The following is a 23,386-nucleotide window of genomic DNA, read 5'->3' as shown; positions in this document are numbered from 1 at the left end:
TCCATCTAAAGAACTGTCCCCGTTATCTAAAAAAAGAAACCTCTATGATCTATCTATTGATCAGTTTATTACTTAGGTAGTAGGTACGCAAAGACAGGACAGATTAGCAAGCTGAAGTGGCAATGGGTAGGGCACATAGTACGCAGAACTTACAGCCGATGGGGCAGCAAGGTTCTGGAGTGGAGGCCGCGTACCGGAACACGCAGCGTGGGACGTCCACCCAGGAAGGTGGACCGACAACATCATAAAGGTAGAAAGGCGCTGGATGCAGGCCGCTACCAACCTAGAAATCATTGGGGGAGGCCTAGTTCGTCAGTGGACGTCCTATGGCTGAAATGATGTCGCAAAGAGAGTTTAACTGTCTACTACCTGTAAACCCTAGAAAAGGAGACCGACAATAGTGACTGAGTTTCTTGCGCTGCTTCTTTTCAGCACTGGCCCATTTATTGTCCCGAAGCAGTGGTAGGATTAAAATAGGACGTGTAAAAGAGCTTTTTAAAAGCCTACTTACAAAATTAAATGATATTTATGAAATTTTTATGTGCCTGAGGACCCACCTCAATCAATCTAAAGAGGTGGTACCTAGTCAATACCATAGTCATAGCACGTCCCCTGTCCGATCGCTTTACATTTATATAGAAAAACTTCGGTCGCGCGATGGAATATTGATAATAAGTTCAAAATAGCAACAAAGTAGCTTTGGGTTAAATATGATGATGTTAAACTTTTTAAATTAACCTAAACTAGGTATTGCCCATGGTTTTGCCCGCGTAAATTTCGGTCTGCCACAGAAAAAATCTCACGCTGTTCCCCTTTGAAAAATAGGGATAAAAACTAACATATTTTGTCCCGAAGTGGTGGTAGGGCAAGCTATATTTGGGACGTGTATAAGCGCCTTAGAAAGGGCTTTTAAGTAATTTAGGTACTGAATAAAAACTTCTGGAGACAAGGAGACATCATGTTGTTTGCAGGAACTGTTTTTTGCAATGTGTTTTATTTTATTACATTCACACGCACATTCCGTTTGCAGTGTCCCTCAAAAAAGTATCCCGTTTGCAGTGATCCGTTCGAATTTGAATTTGACACAAACTTGTGTTCACACGACAGTTTTGCAGGATCCGGATGGGAAAAGGCCCTAATAACTGAATTTCATTTATTTTTTTTAAGTTATTAGCAATTTGTATTGCACAAATTACTAATAGTCCCGTTAGCCCCTCGCCTCACCACAATAGTCGAGCGGCGGCGGGATTCGAACCCGCGTTCCTCGGATCTCGAGTTGGCAAGTCCGACTTTCTTCACCGTTCGGCTATCGTGGTTGAATGGAGCTCTGTGATTGGTTCGTGTGTTACCCTGTGCGTCCACGCGCACTGTGAGACCTCTCATAATGTTGCGAACGGGCGTGAATTTCATTTAAGTACCTAAGTACCTACAGTGATTTATGCTTGAGACAGACACGGGACTATTCCCACCTCTCGTTCCCACCACTGCAACTCCTGTGTAGCCAGGATCTACAGCTTGACCGCCATAAAAAGCCAACCAATGAAGGTCAAGTTTGTCCCGGGGGAAAGTTAAACTGCCATTGGACCCGCAACGAAATTAATCAGAAGAACATAGGAGGAGTTCGAAATTAAGGTTACTTGAGACAGACAGACAGACAGTTACTATCGCATTAATATTAGCATTAAAAGAAATCGTTCTGATGTGTCATACGCTCATAGCATTGTTTACTAACATGACTTCCATCTCAGCGTATTTTAGTCTCATATTACTGTTTGAACGGGGTTGTGAAGGCAGCGGTCCTCAAAGGCTTTCAATTTACATAGCAGTCACTCAAAGTGTTTTGTGGCTCTAGATTTTGACACATAACTGCATTGATTCAATTTTAATTGTGTGTTCGTTTGTTTATAATGGTTCGCCTCCTCTGTGTTAACCGCCTCTAGTAGTAAGACCACCTGCTTCAGAGGTCCCGGGTTCGATACCGACCGTTCCCATGTGGGGGCAGATTTTTCTGTCACCTAAGTAAGTCTGCCGTTATAACAACAATGTTAACAGTTGCCCGACAAGTAGAGGTTTCTCTGGGGTTGAGGAAGGATTGCTCGTTTCTAGGGTGTGGTGTGGATCGCTTAGGGCATCAAGTAGTTTTAATCCGGCACTGGCGCAAACACGTTAAATGATTTATTTATAAGAAACAAATGATAGTTTATAACAAACCGTTGGATCTTGTCACCAATTTTTTTCGTTTACATTGGTTAATATCAATGCGAACAGCACGCGCCATTCTTCGACCGTGCCCAATTTCTTTCTTGTGGTAACTTGTCTTACATCCGCATCCGCATAAAAATCCGCATTTGTTCATTGCGGATGCGGATGTCCAAATCCATGCGGATGCTCCGCATTTGCGGATGCGGATATTCGCAACATCCCTGGTTTCTACCTTCGGCCTGATCATCACTTTCCATCAGGTGAGAAGCAGGCTAAGAGCTTCCTCCTTGTGAATTAAACAAGCGACAATAAAACAACTAGCGACAAGGCAAGACGATAAATAAAATCTAGCTAATGAAATTTCTACGAGTACTGTGGTGGGTGTGTGTGTGTGTTTGTGTGTGTGTGTGTACAGTGTGTAGACTATTTAAAAAATCCTTAAGGGGCAATAATTTGGAATATCCACTAATTAAGCTCTCTGCTGCCAATTGTCTTTCTTTTAGAGCCACTTTGTATTTCATTTTAAAGGTAGCAATAGATACTCATTTTTACTTTCATAGGCGGCGGTAAGTCATTCCATATATTAGCAGCAGCAGAGGCGGCGTAAGGCGTAGGCGACGTGGGCCACCGCCTACGGCCTCGCGGTACAAGGGGCCTCGCGCGCGCATCAAACATTTTGAAAAAATGTATACAAGGTGGAGATGACAATATCACAATACGAACATTGACTGTTAAATATAAATTCTTGATAGCTAAACAATGTAGTTAAAAGTAAAAATATATTTTTTTCCAAACAAATTCAGCCATAATCAGACACAAAATTAAGCAACAACACGGTTTTAAGTGACGAACATTATTCTTTGGCGCAATATTCCTTTAAAAATAATCACTGAATCAAGAAATCAGAAACTGTCAATGTATAGACCTTTGACCCTTTTTTTTATTATTTCATAAAATCCGTCTTCAGGTCGCCACAGAACAAGACCTCGCGAAATCTGTCTTGCCCACATCAAATTTAGGTCTTGCCCCGCCTCTGAGCAGCAGCCACGAGCCACGAAATCGAAAAGAGATGTTGAGGTATTTTTAATCTATTTTGAATAGCTGTTTGAAGACTTCTTAGTGCACTGTCTTTTACCCAGTGAAGTTTTTCGTACAGATATTCAGGCTTTTTGTTCCATATTGTCCTGTGGACCATGCAGGCAAACTGCAGTTCCCTACGAGCCTTCATATTTAGTATCCCTTTACTGTTTAGGTATGGGGTTATATGCTCCCTTCGAGGTACATCAAAACAAAACCATATGCAAGCGTTTTGTACCCTTTGAATATCTTTTTCAGTGCTGAAATTTAGTTTGGGACCGATTACTGAGCCGCAATAGTTAAAAGGGGAGAGCACGAGTAAGTCAGTGAGCATTAAGCGCAGCTCTTCTTTTAGAAATGGTCTTATTTTATAAAGAGTCTTGAGTTTAAAGAAGGCATTCCTGATTTTTCCGTTTACGTGTTCAATGAATTCTGCTCTCCATCTAGAAGCAGACCCAAGTTGCGAGCACATTTTACATTTTATTTTTAGAATAAAGATATCACCGGGAATGGAACCCGAGACCGCTAACACAGAATAATAATAAGTACTACTACTACCGCTAGTCTAATGATAATTGAAAAGAAAACAATAAAACGCAACACCTAAATTGGAATGATTTACTTAACATACACACCGAATTCAAAATCAAATTTAAACTTAAAACTTAAGTACAATAAAGAGTTCTTTGTCTCAATACCCAATGGTAATTAACTAAATAATACATAATAGTCAGTAATTGACAAAAAAAATATACGCTGTAAAGATTTTTGATTAAGTAGTCCATTATGTGCAAAAATCACAATAAAATTGGAAAAATCATTGTCAACTTTTTATTTTATTTATTTTATTTTTCTTTATTCAGAAAACCACAGCTCTTTTGGAAAACATTTGCACATAATATGTGTACACACACACATCTTGAATAGGGATGATGACTGGGTAATAAAATCGAAATTCTATTTAGTCCGTCAGACAGATAATAAAAAATTTTTGGACACATACTCAAACGTGACGTATCGCACCATTTCAACTCGATGTAGCACTGTTATTATTTAATTATGAAAGAAAATAAAAAATATGAGTCTAATATTCCCTAATTATCTGTCTGACGGACGAATAATTGAAATTTTGTCATCTAGCCTATTCTTGACACGTGACTGTGACCAGCTTGTTGAATAAAAATATTTAAAACGGAGTCCGTTTTAATTTATCCAAGTAAAGAAGTTTAATTGTGAAAAACTTTATGTATTTATAGTAAAGTCATATTACACATTTTTTGTTGGAAAATAGCACCTATTACAGTTTAATAAGATGCCACTATTATACGCACGCACACACTGACAAAATTCAGCTCACCTCTGACCTCACCACTAATCCACGCTAAATTTTGTCAGTGTGTGCGTGCGCGCCGCATACGTATTGGCGCGCTCACATACAAACCGCGCTCGGGCGTTTCTATGAAGATGACCTACTCATTTGTATTTACTCTGGCATAACTCAGTCCTGAGGTATGGAAGCGGCACGGGAGGGGTGACATGACGTGACAGAGCATACAAGCACAGAATAATAATAAGTACTACGTACAGAAGTTTTACTTCGCGAAGGTATTTAAAAAAATGTATGCTCAATGTCAATAACAATATGGTGTAATTTAGCCTGTCTCAAAGAGTCAAGCACCATTTTGTTGACAAACGTCAGTGATCGGCACTGCGCCGAAGCTATAGGGCTGACTTCGGTAAAAATAAAAAAAAATAAAAGGTGCCAAACTGCGGAAAATGGCGGAGGAAATACATGATTTAGCAAGAATCATCATGAATAATATTAACTACTTATTTACCTCTCAGTGTCTTGAGGCAACTTAAAAAAGTACATTCTGTGTTTTTATTATTATTTAGGCAGTTAAATACTTCACAGTATTTAGTACACCATTTTCTTTATTTTCTTCCATCATACACAAGAATACGCGTGCGTGAGTCAATGTTCGCTCGTTTGTGAGGCCTTATCGAATAGTATCCTGTAGGTGGGCCATCGTGCGTGTTTTGTTTTCGATGTAAACTTGCGGAGATGAACAGGCCTGATACAAGTCTGAAGCACATCTGAAGTCTTGCTGACGTTTGACGTAAGAAAAACACCCTCCCGTGCCGCTTCCATACTTCCAGGCACTGATTGGCGGTTATCACACTGCGCCGCGATCCGCCGCGGAGCGCGGGGCGACAGATTTAATCATTGTATGCAAGTACCTCAGTTTGTATAGAAAACACGCGCGGCACTTCACACTGACAGCGCGTCTGCGCGCGGGATTTTTTATATGAAATTCACGCGCTCCGCGGCGGAGCGCGGCGCAGTGTGTTAACCGTCATTCAGTTAAGCGTAATACCTATGCTCATTTCTGATTCGACCATTTACTGAAAACCGAAAATTAAATCAGGTTAAATACATAGAAAACTATTAAATTCCATATAGTACCAATTTACAAACAAATTCATTCATAACCTTAAAACATACCGATTATTGCCATGTAGAAAAATAATAATTCAACAGTGTTGCCATAATTCATTCACCTGCATAATAAGTACTAAATACTAGCCTATACGTATGTCACATTTTATAAAATTGCATAAAAAATATTCTATTTTTAATCTGGCAAGAATTGCGTTCTAAAAACATCATCTACCTTTGCAAACACAGTTCTCTATTAGTAAAATTTATTGCTTATAATTTTATTTTATACTTTATTGCACAGATGTACAACTGGCGGACTTAATGCCCACATGCCTTCTCTGTCAATCAACCATGGCGTTAAAAAACAGTTTACTTCCTATAATTTTTAATTGGAGTATCCAAAAGTCATAGCAGACTTATCAACTCGGAAAGGGATCAACAACGTATCGCCTTTCGCGCGCTGTCAACCGCGAGGCGAGGCGTTTACGTTACGGTGCGGATAAGTGTGCGTTGCAGTATGGAGTATCATACAAAGAATACTGACCGCCTCAAGTTGATACGGTTACGATCCCTTTCCGGGTTGATAAGTGTGCTACGACTAGAGATGTGCCGCTGAGAAAGTTCTCGTTCCCGGCAATATTCCCAGTGAGAATATTCTCGAGAACCGAGAACGCTCCCGGGAATATTCTCAGTGTTCTCGACAGAATACAGTTAGTTTTAATTTTAATTTTGTTGTTTATATGTGGTATTATTTGTAATGCTTCGATGTTTTATTAACTGGGCGTTAAGACTAGTCGTCATAAACAAGGCATGAAACGTGTGAGTGAAATATTGCTGTCTGGCTCACTCTTTTCGTGGCGAACGCGTACCGCAGCTTTTGGACTCGGCTACGGTATTTGAACATGTGTGTGCCTCGAGTTTTAAGGCGGATGTCTCTGGCGGATTTCAAGCGGATTCAAAGCGGATTTAAAGCGTAGCGGCGACGCGACGGAGACGCCGCGTGAAAATATCGTGAAGCTTCCCGAAGGCTGTCCAACCGAGCTGGATTCGATGATTGACCTTTTTTTTTCGAAGTTGGACCTACCTAACTGGACTGTTTGTCCCAGGTATACATTGTTGTCAACAACTTCGAGTGTAGAGTCTCCAACTTTTAGAGGAGTGGGTGCAACACGGTTTTTAGACATGATTTTTAAATCTTGTCCATGGTCATTTTGAGACCCACTTGTTGAGAGACTCTATTGAGGCCATCGAGCATTGTGCCTAGATCTTCCTGCTAAATCCGCTCCAGCCCAGAAGCTTGAAAACATCTTCTAGGGCGGTGGTGAAGACGTCTCCCTGTCTCACCCCTCGCTGCAACTGGATAGGTTTCAGGTCCTGATCTTGAAACGGGCTGTTACTATGGCGTGTTTGTACAAGCCTTTCAACACTTCAATGTATCGATAGTCAATTTGGCACAGTTGGAGAGACTGCAGCACTGCCCATAGTGCCCATGTCTCAATCGAATCGAAGGCTTTCTCATAGTTCACAAACGCAAAGTGGCTGATTATACTCCTTGATCTTCCGTATAATCTGCCGTAGCGTATATTATTATGGTCTATGGTACTAAAGCCTTTTCAGAAACCGGCTTGTTCGGGGGGCTGAAAGTTGTCAAGCCTGCTAGCGTGACAATTCGTAATGACTATCAAAAACAGCTTGTAGATATGGCTCAGAAGCGAAATGGGTCTATAACTCTTCAACAAGGTTTTGTCGCCTTTTTTGACGAGAAGTATCACCATACTTCTTTGCCATGCAGTAGGCGTAATTCCCTTGAGGATGACGGAATCGAAAACAGCTTCTGAAAAGCCTTTAGTACCGGCGTTCCACCTGCTTTCAGAAGCTCAGCCGTGATTACGGTGCCTTGTTGTTTTTCAGCTGTTTGAGAACCATTCTAATCTCGTACAGACTAAGATCAATCTAGCTAGCACGTATTTTATATAAACATGTGTCAAATGATCCGTCAGACAGGCTATCCACAACTTATCCAGAAGTGGCGAAACAGGCCCTTACTAAACGATTGTGAAATATGCCCTTAATGTCAAATGTAAAGAATAGTTTAAAAAACTAAAAACACGCTTTTAATTACTAACAGGAATCATCAGGACCCTGGACATCATCTAGCATTAAAGTGCTCGAAAAGACAAATCCAACGAACCCAAACTCGATGAGTTTCCGCCGTTTCGGTTAGGAGTTCCTATGGCTTCCTCCTGACTCCATCATTAAGACCCTGGACATTATCTAGCACTTAAAGATATCGAAAAGACAAATCCAATGAACCCAAACTCGATGTGATTCCACCGTTTCGTTTAGGAGTTCCTTTGGCCACCTTCCAGTCCCATAATCAGACCAGCTGGTACATATTGTATTGTCATCTAATCTGCATAAAGTTTCATGATGATACAAGACTTAGAAATGCATGTAATTCAGATTCTAAGATTCCATTACATAGTTAGTTACATACACGACGACCTAATAAAAGCGTGTTAAAAACGAAAAAAATGACAGTTACATTATTTAATTGCATGTAAAAAGAAATTTCTGTCATCTTACATATCATTAAAACGACATTTCACGACGAAAAAAATTAAATATAATAAAGGAACAGTTGCCGAGAATATTGCCGAGAAAGTTCCCGAGAATATTCTCGGGAACACTGAGAATATAGCCTTTCTCTGCAAATAGAGTGTATTGTTTAATATACACTTAACTGTCGACTTAATTTAATACTATTTTACTTAAGAAAGTTTGTTTATTTCCATTTGATAAACATGATTCTCAACCTTTCTCACTTAGGAGAACGCTTCCGGGAGCGCTCCCGAGAATATTCTCAGTGAGGAGAGCGTTCTCGGGAACGGCACATCAATAGCTACGACCTTAATAAATTAAAAATACATATTTTATTTAGGGCTTGTTCTATGTCTGCCTGGCTAACTGTGCGACCTTAAAGAGTTTAACATTTTGTTAAGGGCTTGTTCTAAGTCCGCCTGGCTAGCTACCACCATCTTACCTAAGTCTGTCGCCGTAACAATGTTAACAGCATCGTTGTGTTCCGGCAGTTGAGAGGTAAGATAGCCAGTTCCTCTGTGGTTGAGGATTCATGGTTATACGCCCGTATTCACAAACGATGCTTGCTTAAGTGAAGCAGCAATCCAACGCACAACGTTTAATAGAGCTCTATGATTGGTTCGTGTGTGACCCTGTGCGACGACGCGCACTGTGAGACCTCATAGTAATGTTTGTGAATAGGGGCGATAGTCACTTTTCAGTGTCCACAACGAGGAAGCTCTTGGCCTGTATCTCACCTGATGGAAAGTGACGATCAGGCTGAAAGTGGAAGCGAGCTTCACCCGGAATCCTCAACTACAGAGGAACTGGCTATCTTACCTCTAACTGCTGAAACAACAATGCTGTTAACATTGTTGTTATGGAGACAGACTTAAGTACAACCCGGTCCAGTTAACTGCGTACCAAGCAGCCGTGACGTCATATTGACGTTCTGGTGTGCGGGTAAGGAGGAGGGAGAGTCGTTCGTTCGTTCATTAATTTCATTCATTCATTGATTAATTCCATTTACAATATACATTTGGCTGAAACGAACGAATTATTATATTCATTTCATTTACAATACCTATACATTGTGTAGGAAAATTCCAACTAGATGCGCAGTTAGCTCGATCGAGTTGTAAGACGGTTAAATTCCGGTCGCCGAGTAGATAGAATTTCGTGCAATGACCCCTTATCGCTCGCGCGTAATTTTATTGCTATCGCGACTGTGCGACGGGCGTCCGTAGTGAATGTGCGAGCGCGACAGCTATACAATATCGCGCGAGTAATAAGGATGGGTAGCTCGGGGTCATTGTACGAAACTCTCTGCTCGGCGACCGGACTTTAGCTAGCTTCCTTTTTGAAACAATAAACAAATGTGACACTACGCATAAAATCTCAATCGATCAGATGCCCTATCATCTCGGTCTTCGCTTTTTTATCCTTTTCATGCCTTTTAAAATGCAAAACCAGCTTGCTCCGCGTCATAAAACGTTTTTTGCATACCTCACATTCGTACCTACGGTCTCCTATGTGCATTTTTACATGCATAACCAAATTGTTCTTCTGTGTGAAACTTTTCGAGCAAATCTCGCAGGTGTGCGGTTTGATGCCCTTATGGGCCTTTTCATGGCGGTCCAGATCTGCTTTCCTATAGAACGATGATCCGCATTCAACGCAGTTGAAGTTTTTTATACCTGCAACAAATAAAGACATGGTTTTTATAATCATGTGACTGAGTTTCTTGTGCTGCTTCATTTCAGCACTAACTGGCCCATTTATTGTACCGAAGCAGTGGTAGGGTTAATACTGGGACGTGTAAGAGTGCTTTTTCAAAGCCTATTTGCAGAAATAAATGAGTTTTATGAGTTTTTATCATCATCAATGCTACTCGTAGAGCTGATAGCCGCTGGGGCAGAAAATTACTCGAGTGGCGACCACGGGTCAAAAGACGTAGTGCCTAACGCCTCAGACTAGGTGGACTGACGATCTGGGAGGGTCGCGGGAGGCGCCTGGATGCGGGCGGTGCAAGACCGATCGTTGTGGAAGTCCTTGGGGGAGGTCTTTGTCCAGCAGTGGACGTCATTTGGCTGAAACCAACGAATGAACGAAGAATGGACCCTGTAGTCGTCCACAGGAATCGTATGCTACTCTATCGGAAATACGTAGTTTTCTGGCCCATGTGCCTTATGGCTAAAGGAGTAAGAACCTTCATATGGTAGCTGGTCTCTTGTGTGTCCCCTGATCTCTTAGTGTCCCCTAGACGTGTTCTAGTTGTTCCATAATCTTTTAGATTCCCCTAGTCGTCTCCTATTGTCCCCTCGGTCGTTTCTTAGTGTCCTCTGGTCGCTTATAGTGTCCCCTGATCTCTTCTCCTAGTGTCCCCTGATCTTTTAGATTCCCCTGGTCTTCTCTTATTGTCCCCTGGTCTTATTCTAATCTGTTCAACATTGAGCTTTATAGCTATGGCAATACGAACCTTTATGCGCGAGCTGGTGTATACTAAGGTGCCCCAGCTGTGTGTAAGTCTTGCCGCAAGTAGTGCACATATACGGACGCTCGCCTGTGTGCGTGCGAGCATGTTTCTTCAGCTCTGAGCCTTATGGCTATGGGAATACGGACCTTTATATGGTAGCTGTTGTCCCCTAGTCGCTGTATAGTATCCCCTGGTTAGTTAAGTGTCCCCTGGTCATTTTATAGTTTCTCCTTCGCCGCTTTAAAGTGTCCCCTGGTCGCTTAAGAATCCCCTGGTTGCTTAAGTGTCCTCTAGTCGCTTTATAGCGTCCTTTAATCGCTTTGTAGTGTCCCCTGGTCGCTTAAGTGTCCCCTGGCTGCTTTATATTGTCCCCTAATCTCTTCTCCTAGTGTCCCCTAATCTTTTAGATTCCCCTGGTCGTGTCTTATTGTCCCCTGGTCTTATTATCTGTTCAACATTGAGCCTTATGGCTATACAAAATACAAAATACAAAATATTTTATTTCATTACAAAATTACATTAAATAACATACAGGGTTTGGAGTTTCCTTTTAAGCATACAGTTGCTTGTGTTAGGAAACACCGCTCTTGTGTTATCAATATTTAAGTAGAACTTATTCTAATCTCTATTGTACCGCGTGTCAGTGTGTGTCAGTGTGTGTGTGTGTGTGTGTGTGTGTGTGTGTGTGTGTGTGTGTGTGTGTGTGTGTGTGTGTGTGTGTGTGTGTGTGTGTGTGTGTGTGTGTGTGTGTGTGTGTGTGTGTGTGTGTGTGTGTGTGTGTGTGTGTGTGTGTGTGTGTGTGTGTGTGTGTGTGTGTGTGTGTGTGTGTGTGTGTGTGTGTGTGTGTGTGTGTGTGTGTGTGTGTGTGTGTGTGTGTGTGTGTGTGTGTGTGTGTGTGTGTGTGTGTGTGTGTGTGTGTGTGTGTGTGTGTGTGTGTGTGTGTGTGTGTGTGTGTGTGTGTGTGTGTGTGTGTGTGTGTGTGTGTGTGTGTGTGTGTGTGTGTGTGTGTGTGTGTGTGTGTGTGTGTGTGTGTGTGTGTGTGTGTGTGTGTGTGTGTGTGTGTGTGTGTGTGTGTGTGTGTGTGTGTGTGTGTGTGTGTGTGTGTGTGTGTGTGTGTGTGTGTGTGTGTGTGTGTGTGTGTGTGTGTGTGTGTGTGTGTGTGTGTGTGTGTGTGTGTGTGTGTGTGTGTGTGTGTGTGTGTGTGTGTGTGTGTGTGTGTATGTGTGTGCGTGTGTGCGTGTGTAAATACTATGTATAAGGTTTGACTAGATTTTCGATATCGTCATGGTAATACGAACCTTTATGCGCTAACTGGTGTATGCTCAAGTGCCCCAGCTGTGTGTAAGTCTTGCCGCAAGTAGTGCACATATACGGACGCTCGCCTGTGTGCGTGCGAGCGTGTTTCTTCAGCTCGTAACCTGTTTGGAAGGTTTTCTCGCAGACTTCGCACGGGTGCCGCTGATCGGATGGGGGTTTCTTTCTGCGACGCCTGTGGATAAAGATATGTTATATAACAAGGGCGGAGTTTCCCTGCGTGATCGAATCGGAAATGAGGAGATCCGCAGGAGAACCCTGGGACCCTTAATACCGGGACATGTAAAAGTGCTTTTTTAAAGCCTACTTACAGAAATAAATGAGTTTTAACCAAAGTGACCGACATTGAATCAAGTGGCAGTAGGCGGGGCACATAGCTCGCAGAATTTATGACCGATGGGGCAGAAAAGTTATTGAGGTGTAGGTCGCGGGAGGTGCCTGGATGCAGGCGGTGTCGGACCGGTCGTTGTGGAAATCCTTAGGCCTCAGCCTCGAGTTTAGCGGGCAGCGGGGCGGGAGCGGCGGCGGCGCGGGAGCGGGGCGGGCAACGCAGACCCGTTCTCGAAACAAGCGGGCAGCTCGCGCGGCGCTTTAGCGGCGAAGTGTTGTGTTCGGGGTTGTGTTGTCGAGATATTTGTTTTTATTCGCAAACGAAATGTCTGAACAGCGGCGACAATTTTATTTCGAGATTTATTCCTAACGCTCGATTTATTGTGGGCAAAAGAAGGAGTGCGCTGCCCGCTCGTTGCCCGCTCCCGCGCCGCTGCCCGCTCCCGCGCCGCTGTTTTCGAGAACCGGTCTATTTTATTTTACGCATAAGATCCTGCCGCTCCCGTGCCGCCGCCGCTCCCGCCTCGCTGCCCGCTAAACTCGAGGCTGAGGCCTTAGGGGAGGCCTTTGCCCAGCAATGGTTGCCCAGTTCAATTAACAGAGATAAGAAACGTAGAACAGCCGAAGAAAATATGGACTGATGACATGACAAACAAGGCAGGGACAAAATTGGACACACATAGCCAGTAATAGAGAAAGGAAGAAAATGGTGGGAGGCTTTTATAATTAAACTAGCTTTCCGCCCGCGGCTTCGCCCGCGTGGAATTTTGTCTGTCACAGAAAAACTTTATCGCGCGCGTCCCTGTTTCAAAAACCGGGATAAAAACTATCCTATGTTCTTTCCCGGGACTCAAACTATCTCTATGCCAAATTTCATCAAAATCGGTTGCGAGGTTTAAGCGGGAAAGCGTAACAGACTAACAGACAGACAGACAGACAGACAGACAGAGTTACTTTCGCATTTATAATATTAGTTGGGATAAACATCTTTGGACAATTTCACACAGCACCATCTAGCCCCAAAGTAAGCACCTATTATGCTTGTATTATGGGTGCTAAAGTCCGGTCGCCGAGTAGATAGAATTTCGTCCAATGACCCCAAGCTACCCATCCTTACGCTCGCGCGTAACTATAATGCTGTCGCGACTGTGCGACGGGCGGCCGCAGTGAGCGTGCAAGCGTGACGGCAATATAATAATGTAATTTCGTTTTTGTATGTGAGAGAAATAAATATGATTTTATAATTATTAATTGCAAGCGAGTGAAGGATGGGTAACTTGGGGTCATTGGACGAAATTCTATCTGTTCGGCGACCGGACTTTAGCTTAACTAATCGTCCATTTGCGACGACAATGTGACATCTTCTATGTTAATCTAATTGAAGAAGTCACACTGTCGTCGCAAATGGACGAAATATACTACTACTTTTTTCTAATACATATTATACATAGCTTTTACCTTAGTGGGGGTAGTAATGTTTATTGTAAATATAGGTGTAAAATAATAGAGACAACAACCAACTTACGTCTATGATAGTTAAATTGTTCTCTTACTTTGAATTTTACCAACCTCTTGGGCTTTGGTTCCTCGTCATCATCGGAGATCTCAATGACGTCACATTTTATCACCACCTCTTCCACGCCTGGGTCGTTCGATTCCAACGTACCTGGTACTTCTTTCGTCTCTGCACCTGCAGTTTCGGACATTTCTGAAATAAATAATATACAATGTTGAAGGAGTTGAATAAGTTTTTAGTTTTTCCTAATAAATAAACATTGTGTTCTTTTTTTCAGAGCCATGACAAAAATATTACATTATTTGTGTAGTTTTTGATTGTTGTAAATTAATTGTTCTTTCTAAAGAAGATAGAGGTGAATTAACTGTTCATTAATGTTTTTAATGATATATCAAACTACTTGCAAAACATCATCAGATCTAACTTATTTTGGTAATTTTGACCTTAGAATAATTCTCAAATAACGTAATAAGCTAACAGTACATCGGACACAATGGGTTTCATTCACAATACAAAAAAAACACAAATCTTTGTTTGGTTAGAAGACTCTCACATTGTTTACTATCAAAATACACTTTCTTACTTTTAGGTTAATTGACGTTATTTTTAACACTACATAGCACTACACTACATTAAGTTATTGTAAAGCATCGTTTTAGACTACTTTTGCTTATTTTAATTATTTTTTACAGGTAATTAATTTTGTACACCTGACAGATCAAGAATTGTCAAGCTTTTTTTGTAGTTTTTAATAATGTTGCCACATACTGTACACGAAATAGTACACAGAAAAGTACAGTAGACGTCATTTGGCTGAAAGGAACGGCGAACGAAATGTTATGAATATTATATGAACACAATTTAGCCAAGCACTCAATATCCGGTGATCTTATAAATCCCGAAATTGTCCATTAATATTACCTCGATAGAAGATACGAAATAATAACTATAAAAAAACTTATTTAAAAAGATTATAATTATCAACATTCTGAATCTTAAGTCTGACAAAAAATTACTAATAATGTCAAGCTAAATGTGTTTTAACTTAAAAGAAGTTACTCAATCTGTTCAAAAAATGTGTTATGGCAACACACGATTGCGTTTTGTTTCATCATTTTATTGCTTATTTTTTTACGTTCTTATTTTTTAAATAATAATAATAACAAAAAAGAAACAAAAGACTAAGAAGTCTTGTTTTCATTACTTTTAATTCATCCAATATTCTCATAAATTAACCCTTTACATTCTTCTAGTTTCTAGTACTTCAACTTGTACTTTAAAACATTACTTTCAATTCATACATAAAATTGTTGTTAAATTTCTAATTTATTTTACCAGTGAAGATAGGTATTTCCAAAAAAACGTAATGACCTGAATAGTAAAATCGTGACCTTGTGATATAATGCTAACGAATCAAATAGGCTTCGTCTGCCGTGCGCTAACCCGGAGTATTTTGGTCGTATTGATTCAGCAGCATTGCGTGTAATCGGGTCGTTTGGTATGATGTCATGCCGCTCGTAGAATAATTTTAAAAGTGACGTTATTCTATTTCTACGTTGGTTTTAGCAGAATAAACACTGCCTCTGTGATATTTGGTATTTAGTGCATTTGTAAAGAAAATCATGACTTACTACGAACACAGGACGGCCGGTAAGTAGTTAATAAATAAATGTTTTGTTTTGCTTGGCTGAGTAATGACAATTTTCGTCAAAAAAATTGTCTATTCGGTTTCTAATCCGGCTATGATTTTAGCGTGATAAAAATGTTGTCATGGTAATAAACCTACGCTTTTTCAATAAAAGTTAGTTTTATCGGCGATTTTAATTGATCGCACACACCGCTGTAAAATTATTAGTGAACATTTTATTTTCTTTTATTTAATTGGTTGTTAAACAACAGTTTTCAAGTTTAAAAAAAAAATTAATCAATTACTTTTTTAGAAAGTCATGTAAAATTCAATAAAAACATTGAACAGCTGTTTACGATGACGTCATTTTAAACGTTTTGTTATTTCAAATTATTGATTCCTAAAAATATTAAAATACCTTCAAAATAAATTAATGATCGACCGATTCGAAAACAGCAATTATTTATGCCACAAAAATTTTTTTTTCTGAAATAAAAACTTTTTTTTTAATTGGGTTCACGAAAAACATTGATTTTAAAGGTAATTCTTTGACCTATGCTTTCAAAATATCATAAAAATATAATATCATCATCATAATTTTTTTGAAGTAGATGAGCAATGGTTTTATTTATGTAGGTCTATAGTCTATTTTCACCATTCATACAGACAGAGCAGCTAAGTAGACTAGATAAAAAAATACGAAAATATCATTCTAATCATCAAATTGACCTAAATCTCGAAATTAAACATCCACCGGTAGCGTAGGTTCATGAATTGAGGTCAACCGCGCCAAATTTTGAAGCGTTTAGTTATTGCATTACAACACTGCTTCTGAAGTGCAATATGAACATGATGCGCTTATAAAACCAGCGTTGTATGTTGCAATATAAATGTTGTCGCATCCTTGACCCGAAACGAAAATGGTGGCGTAGCGGCGGCGTAGTTTGTTTACGTTTTCGTAATCGTCCGTCTGGCTCAGTGGCGGATTAACGTATAAGCACTACAAGCACGTGCTTGGGGCCCCTGTTCTCCAGGGGCCTCCATCCTCTGCTGGCGTTTCATTTCATAAGTACCTACATTTTATCGAGATCTAGCCTATGTTACTCGTGAGTAATGTAGCTTTCAAATGGTGAAAGAATTTTTAAAAACGGTTCAGTAGTTTTTGAGCCTATTCATTACAACCAAACAAACAAAGTTTTCCTCTTTATAATATTAGTGTAGATAAAGTAAAGTGCGTTTTCCCAAATATATAATATAAAAAAAGAAAGAAAGAAAGAAACATTTTTTACGATGAACATCATTTAGGCCTCAGCCTCGAGTTTAGCGGGCAGCGGAGCGGGAGCGGGGCGGGCAACGCAGACCCGTTCTCGAAACAAGCAGGCAGCTCGCGCGGCGCTTTAGCGGCGAAGTGTTGTGTTCGGGGTTGTGTTGTCGAGATATTTGTTTTTATTCGCAAACGAAATGTCTGAACAACGGCGACAATTTTATTTCGATTCAAATTTATTCCTAACGCTCGATCTATTGAGGGCAAAAGAAGGAGTGCGCTGCCCGCTCGTTGCCCGCTCCCGCGCCGCTGTTTTCGAGAACCGGTCTATTTGATTTTACGCATAAGATCCTGCCGCTCCCGCGCCGCCGCCGCTCCCGCCCCGATGCCCGCTAAACTTGAGACCTTATACATGACAGAGAATGTATACAGAAAAAAAGACAGAAATGGCACGTAAATATTACAAGGAAATAAAAAGTGAACTGAGCAGTGCTATCCTGTCGCAACAGCGATGCCCATCGCAATGGGACTCCACTCAGCATATGCCGTGGCCCACGGTGGGGAAGGCCACGACGCTGGTTTTCAGTGAGCCCCATGCCGAGTGGAAGTCACGGACGCTAACCTAAACTGCATATCAACAAGGCCGTTTAAATATAAATACAGTGTGAGTCACGTTAAAGTGTACATATGAAAATAGATGAAACTAGACCTATTTTTATCGACAAAAAAGAGGTCAAAAATTTTTTGAGATTTTTTTAAAATTTTTTATAGATTTTTTTTTACTTCCAATTACTTATTGTAAAGAAAACATAATAACTTTTAAACTAAGAGGTATATCCTGATAAAATAAAAACAGTAATAATGCTAAATAACAGGCAATACTAAAAAAATACATAAAATACACAAAAAAGGCCAACAAATAATAAAAAATGATACTTTTTGAAAAAAATCTGCTTTTAAATTCGTGTTTTTTTGGTTATTTGATAAATTTCTCAAAAATGCCCCTATAACCGATGGTTTTTATTACTTTGTATTATTTTCTATCGTATTACCTTCGTAAAACCAAAAATCGCATGTCTCTATCCCTATCACAACGTTTGCAATGATCGTTTGAACTAAGCCTCTCCGGGCGCGCCATTCAACGCTTCGTTAACAACGAAACTGAAAATGGCTCTAGATTTGTAATTTTGATAAAGACAAGTTAGATTTCAAATAAAAACAAAAGATTTCGAAGTAAAATAAGTATTTTAGTTAAAATTAAAATTGTCTCTACCTGTAGCGGAGAATAATGTTGTGGCAGGCCTTTGTTCAAACGATCATAGCAAATGTTGTGATAGGATAATAATTGTGTATTTATATGTGTATATATTTATAAATGTATATATTAAAATAAACATGCGATGTGAAAAAAGAAGAGAAACAAAAGAAGTGTGCTAGTGTAAGACTATCATTGTGGTTGCGTTTAGACTCTTTCACAGCTTAATGATTACTAACTGCTCTGCTGAACGATCCTTCTCAAAACTAAAAAGGTTAAAAAACCCGCAAAGAACAAAAATCCGTCCAGACAAGCTTAATTCTTTAGCATTAATGTGTATTGAGGCAGACATACTTCGTCAGATAAATTTCGACGATGTAATCTCGGAGTTTGCTCTGATTAAGGCAAGCAAAATAATGTTTTGAGTTTTAAATTTTACCTACTACACTTCCTATTTTGATGAACTTTCATTTTATACTTTCTACCTTCCATTCCATTCCTTCCATTTCCATTTAAGCAATAGAGGGCCTACACAGGCTCTGTGCTTAAGGCCTCGGATACTCTTAATCCGCCACTGGTCTGGCTGGAGTATTACATGACGATTAATGTACCCTACCTACCTACAGCCTAAAGAACATCTGTCAGACTATAAATATATTTTATTGCAACATAGCAATTGTAACAAACAACAGAATAACATGTTTTTATACATATAGGTACCTACCTAGATGTGACATTGTCAACATCTGCTTCCTTACCTGCTTAAAAGCAAGACTTACCGTATTCAGAAATATTACTATGAGGTCTCACAGTGCGCGTGGACGCATAGGGTCACACACGAACCAATCATCGAGCTCTATTCAACGCTGTGCGTTCGATTTGCAACTTTTGCAAGCATCGTTTGTGAATACGGGCGTTATTTATATAGTAGATGCTTTCAACGTTTATCCTACTTCCTAAATGCCAGATAAAACCTAGCAGCGTAAAGCTGCTGCTGATAAAAAACTGAATTAAGGTTTTGAGGCAATTTGAAAGAAAGAGACAGGTTTATTTGATACCACCTAGCATAAAAATATTATATTTTTTAAATTAATTATCAAATTAGGTTGACACTATGGTGGTACAATACAGCCACCAATGTGCAATGTGTGGTATGGGAATCGAACCCGGAACCTCTGAATAAAACCGAGCATTAAAGTCATAGTGAATGTCTTATGCTACTGGAAAACCTGTTAAGGCGTACAGTTAAATAAATCCTCAAGAGAGCCATTGTATCGTCATTTAACTTCGTGACAGAATTATTTATCAATGACATCATTATGTGATAAGCCAATACCTACCTACTGGTGAGCATTGACCTTTTGTGACGCTTGGTTGAGTCAGTTATGTATTTTTATTTCCAAATAGCTGACCCGGTAGACGTTGTGTCAAGGCGTAGGATTGAAAAAAAGAAATTTTATTATTTCGATTCTACGATCTAGTGAAATGATGTTGTGGAAAGCGCTCAAAAAACTCCTTGGGGGAGGCCTTTGTCCAGCTGCAGTGGATGTGAAACGACTGTTTTTACCTGTGTCAAAATTTTAGGCACTTATTTTCATAATGATTATTTTTTAATTAAACCTATCTAATAGGTAGTAAGTACTTATTAATGGGACCCACCCACAAGATGGACCGACGACATCATGAAAACAGCAGGAAGGCGCTGGAAGCAGACTCCTACCAACTGGCCAATTTGGAAATCATTAAATACCTATTACATATCCAGCAGTGGACGTGTGGCTAAAATGATAATGACGACTCCTAATTTTTCCATTTCCAGGTGCACTACCACCACCAGCTCTGTCCGACAAGCTGAGGTTATACCATGTAGATATGAACCCCTACGGTCACCGGGTGCTTCTGATCCTGGAAGCTAAGAAGGTCAAATACGAGGTCTACAGGCTGGACCCTCTGCGGCTGCCGGAATGGTTCAGGATCAAGAACCCTAGATGTCAGTGATAGAGAACTAGCTGTAATAGATAAAAAAAATACTAAAAAGAATGACTGAATTTCTGACGCTACTTCTTCTTAGCACTGGCCCACAAAGCATAAGCTTAGCTTGCAAAAAGAAACAAATTCTTACTTACTTTTATGACTGACTAGCTTTTACCCGCGGCTTCACCCGCGTGAAATTTAGTGTCACAGATCGGCATAAATTATAGCCTATTTATGTTAATCTGGGTTATAAACAATGATACTGTGAAGTTTCTTAAAAATCCGTTTAGTAGTTTTTGCATGAAAGAGTAACAAACATCCAGACATCCATACAAACTTTCGGATTTATAATATTAGTATTTAGGATGATTGACTCTTAAATTAAGCTAAAACTAAACAATACTTACAACGTGTTTCTGTCCTGGTCATTCTGACTAAAGTTCTGACCTGTCTATCTTATCAGCCACTGGATTACTAGATGAGTCTCGCAAAGTACAGAAAAAATAATTTATTTTTTGCAAGCAGGCTTTTAAAAAGCGCTTTACACGCCCCGAATCACTTACCTATCTAAAGGTCCTACTTCCATCGCACGTTCCCTTACTACAGCATCTTTTAGAACATTTTTAATGAGATTTTTTCATTATTTTCAGTAAAAATCCCAGTCCTCGAGATTCCCACAGACCACGGCGACAAATACCTGTTCGAGAGCGTGGTCATCTGCGACTACCTAGACGAGAAATACGTGCGGAACCCACTCCATTCCAGGGATCCGTACGTAAAGGCGCAGGACCGGTTGCTGATTGAGAGGTTTAATGAGGTAGAAATCTCTTTTTTGTATATTTTTTAATGAATGTGCTAAAGCCCGGTCAGCCCCATGACCCCAAGCTACCCATCCTTGGATGTGTAGCTTGGGGTCATTCAACAAAATTCTAAGTGCTCGCAGACCATACTATAGCTTTTATTCACGATTTCAAACCAACCAAAAGGTGCCCAACAGATGCCTAAATTAGGTTTTTAATCAATTTTGTAGTTAATTATAATTAATATTATGGAATTTTTCTGTGCGTTTCAGCAACAATAGAATTAAATTCAAATAGGTACGTTTATTTCACACAAAATAGATCCATTTAATTTTGTTGTTAAGTTATAGAATAACTCAGAAAGAGACGCAAAAATTACCTGAAAAGCAATAAATAGCTCTGACATCTAACATCTACCCGCATGAACTTGTCATGATGGCGCAACAAAGTAAATTATCGTGCATTAATTACCATTGTAATTTAAAAAGTTAAATTTTCAAAAGTTTCAAGGATTACCCCACAGTTATAATTCTAAGTAGGCTGAGTTGTACCACCTAAAGTGACCAAACTTTGACTGTAACTATAACGTTACGCAGTGTTTTTTGTATGGAGTTTGACAGATTTTTGACGTTTGTCAAAGTTAAGGTAAGATGGTGCAACCCAGCTTTAGTTTTTCCCGCGCTTTTTTCTAAGTCTTAGTGCAACTTGCAGAAACAAAACGCAAAAAAACGGTTTTTTTAAATGTTCCAGCTAATCAAAGGCAGCTTGGAGTGCTTCGACACAAACTTCGCGTTCGGCAGCGAACAGATCGTGCAGACTTTGGACATATTCGAGAAGGAACTGGCGTTAAGAGGTATGATAATTTATGCACCCTTGAAAAGATTTTGTATTTTTTTTCTGCTTAATGAGTTCTGTTTAGGTAAAGCAGTGGGTCTAGACAAAGTGCAAATTATAATCGCAAACCAGTCGATAAGTGGTCGAAAAGCCCCTTTTTTGTATGGAGTTTTGACGGATTCGATTTTCGATTCGATCAAAAAGTGCGTTTTGTCTAGGGGGGCTGGGTCTCCAGTGCGTGTTTTGCCCTATACAAAATGGTCTACACAAAACATTGTTTCACTCACTAAGTACGTACCTATTTGTGTTTTCCACCGGCCGGCCGGGGCCATGGAAAGCAAAATCTTTGATAACGAAATAATGTTTTGTGTAAACAATTTTGTTGAATGTTGACATTTTTTTTTTATAGTGTAGGGCAAAACGCGCTGCAGATCCAGCTTAAGTATGTTTATATATCCGTTATCTGGTAACCATAGGCCATAGCACAAGCTTTGCTTACTTTGGGACTAGATGGTGCAATGTAAAAATATCCATTTATAGGTATTTATTTTTCTTTCTTTCTCTCTTCCTCAGGCACGAACTACTTCGGCGGCAACAAGCCAGGCATGCTGGATTACATGATCTGGCCGTGGGTAGAACGCCTGTACCTGCTACGGTGCGTCAACGAGGCCAAGTTCGACGAGAAACGGTCGCTGTTCCCTAACTTTGTGAGTCGTTTGTGATCACTTTATTTAAACATTGAATACTCCTACTTATCTCTTTATAAACACTTCCTCAACTCTACCTAAACTCTCGCGATAAAGGGAATCATTGGGGGAGTCCTATGTTCAGCAGTGGACGTCCTGTGGCTGAAATGATGGTTCATGATGATGATTACACTAAGGGGCACAGCACACAAACGCACACAAATCGTTTCAGCCAAATTTTCCGAACGGTGAAGGGGTCGGACTGGCCGACTCGTGATCCGGGGAACGCGGGTTCGGTCCCCGCCGCCGCTCGACTATTGTGGTGAGCTCACTCGTGACACAAGCATATTTAGCTTAGTACGAGGGGCTAACGGGAATATTAGTAATTTGTGTAATAACAAATTACTAAAAATCTTTAAAAAAAAAAAAAAAAAAAAAAAAAATGACGTCCACTGCTGGACAAAAGCCTCCCAGGGTTCCCATAACGAACAGTCCTGCGGTGCCCGCATCCAGGCTCTTCCCGCGACCTTCGCCAAATCGTTGGTCCACCTAGGGGGGAGGGGCCTGCCTACACTAAGCCTTCCGGCCCGTGGTCGCCACTCAAGAACGTTTCTGCTCCAACGGCCATCATCTCTACGAGCTATGTGCCCCGCCTACTGCCACTTGATTTTAGCAATTTTTTGCGGGTCCCCTCATTTCTGATCCGAAAGGAACTCCGGGCCCTTAGTAATGTCAATATTTAATTTTGGGTCAGGTACTTAGTATTTGTACTCTTTCCAGGCGGATTGGGGCGACCAAATGCAGCTGGATGACGTAGTCAAAAAACACTCCAACTCTCCAGCTGAGTACTTTGAGTACTACAAGAATGCGCGGGCGCACTCTATGGGGTACTACTTGTAAATAAGGTCTGTGCACAGATGAGACAGGTCTGTGTTATAAAGCCTGGTCCGTGAGCACGTAGAATTTTGTCCAATGACCCCAAGCTACCCATCCTTATCGCTCGCGCGT

The 23,386-nt window shown here is 40.4% G+C and overlaps 2 protein-coding genes across 3 annotated transcripts; one reads left to right on the top strand and one right to left on the bottom strand.

Annotated features, from left to right (window-relative positions):
* Positions 1–9,318: 9,318 nt before the first annotated feature.
* Positions 9,319–14,682, bottom strand: LOC114363187 (gastrula zinc finger protein XlCGF49.1). 2 transcript variants are annotated; one of them, XM_028318835.1, is made up of 4 exons: positions 14,492–14,682; positions 13,992–14,130; positions 12,077–12,267; positions 9,319–9,999 (listed from the first exon to the last, which is right to left on the bottom strand). In XM_028318835.1, exons 2-4 carry the CDS (start codon positions 14,126–14,128, stop codon positions 9,701–9,703), a joined length of 627 nt encoding a protein of 208 aa, XP_028174636.1. In that variant the 5' UTR covers positions 14,129–14,130; positions 14,492–14,682; the 3' UTR covers positions 9,319–9,700. The 2 variants fall into 2 exon arrangements, with proteins under 2 accessions (XP_028174636.1, XP_028174635.1); XM_028318834.1 differs by having other exon boundaries at positions 14,522–14,682.
* A 676-nt stretch (positions 14,683–15,358) lies between these two features.
* On the top strand, positions 15,359–23,386 carry GSTo3 (glutathione S-transferase omega 3). The gene is made up of 6 exons (XM_028318836.1): positions 15,359–15,588; positions 19,904–20,074; positions 20,709–20,875; positions 21,609–21,711; positions 22,266–22,399; positions 23,159–23,386. Exons 1-6 carry the CDS (start codon positions 15,561–15,563, stop codon positions 23,276–23,278), a joined length of 723 nt encoding a protein of 240 aa, XP_028174637.1. The 5' UTR covers positions 15,359–15,560; the 3' UTR covers positions 23,279–23,386.

This window comes from Ostrinia furnacalis, unplaced genomic scaffold, assembly GCF_004193835.3.
Source record: "Ostrinia furnacalis isolate ACB-3 unplaced genomic scaffold, ASM419383v2 OfSCF7014, whole genome shotgun sequence".
Classification (NCBI taxonomy): Eukaryota; Metazoa; Arthropoda; class Insecta; order Lepidoptera; family Crambidae; genus Ostrinia; species Ostrinia furnacalis.
The sequence above is the reverse complement of the archived record's forward strand: the minus strand, read 5'-3'. Positions and strand labels throughout refer to the sequence as shown.

Bases quoted from the DNA above. Each gene is read 5' to 3' on its own strand.
- GSTo3 (XM_028318836.1), top strand. From the start codon at position 15,561: ATGACTTACTACGAACACAGGACGGCCG. The intron at 20,075-20,708 runs GTCAGTGATAGA...CATTATTTTCAG, and splicing joins CAGGATCAAGAACCCTAGAT to TAAAAATCCCAGTCCTCGAG. The intron at 22,400-23,158 runs GTGAGTCGTTTG...TACTCTTTCCAG, and splicing joins GGTCGCTGTTCCCTAACTTT to GCGGATTGGGGCGACCAAAT.
- LOC114363187 (XM_028318835.1), bottom strand. From the start codon at position 14,128: ATGTCCGAAACTGCAGGTGCAGAGACGAAAGAAGTACCAGGTACGTTG. The intron at 12,268-13,991 runs GTTGGTAAAATT...CTTTATCCACAG, and splicing joins GAGGAACCAAAGCCCAAGAG to GCGTCGCAGAAAGAAACCCC. The intron at 10,000-12,076 runs GTTCGTATTACC...TATTTGTTGCAG, and splicing joins ACACCAGTTAGCGCATAAAG to GTATAAAAAACTTCAACTGC.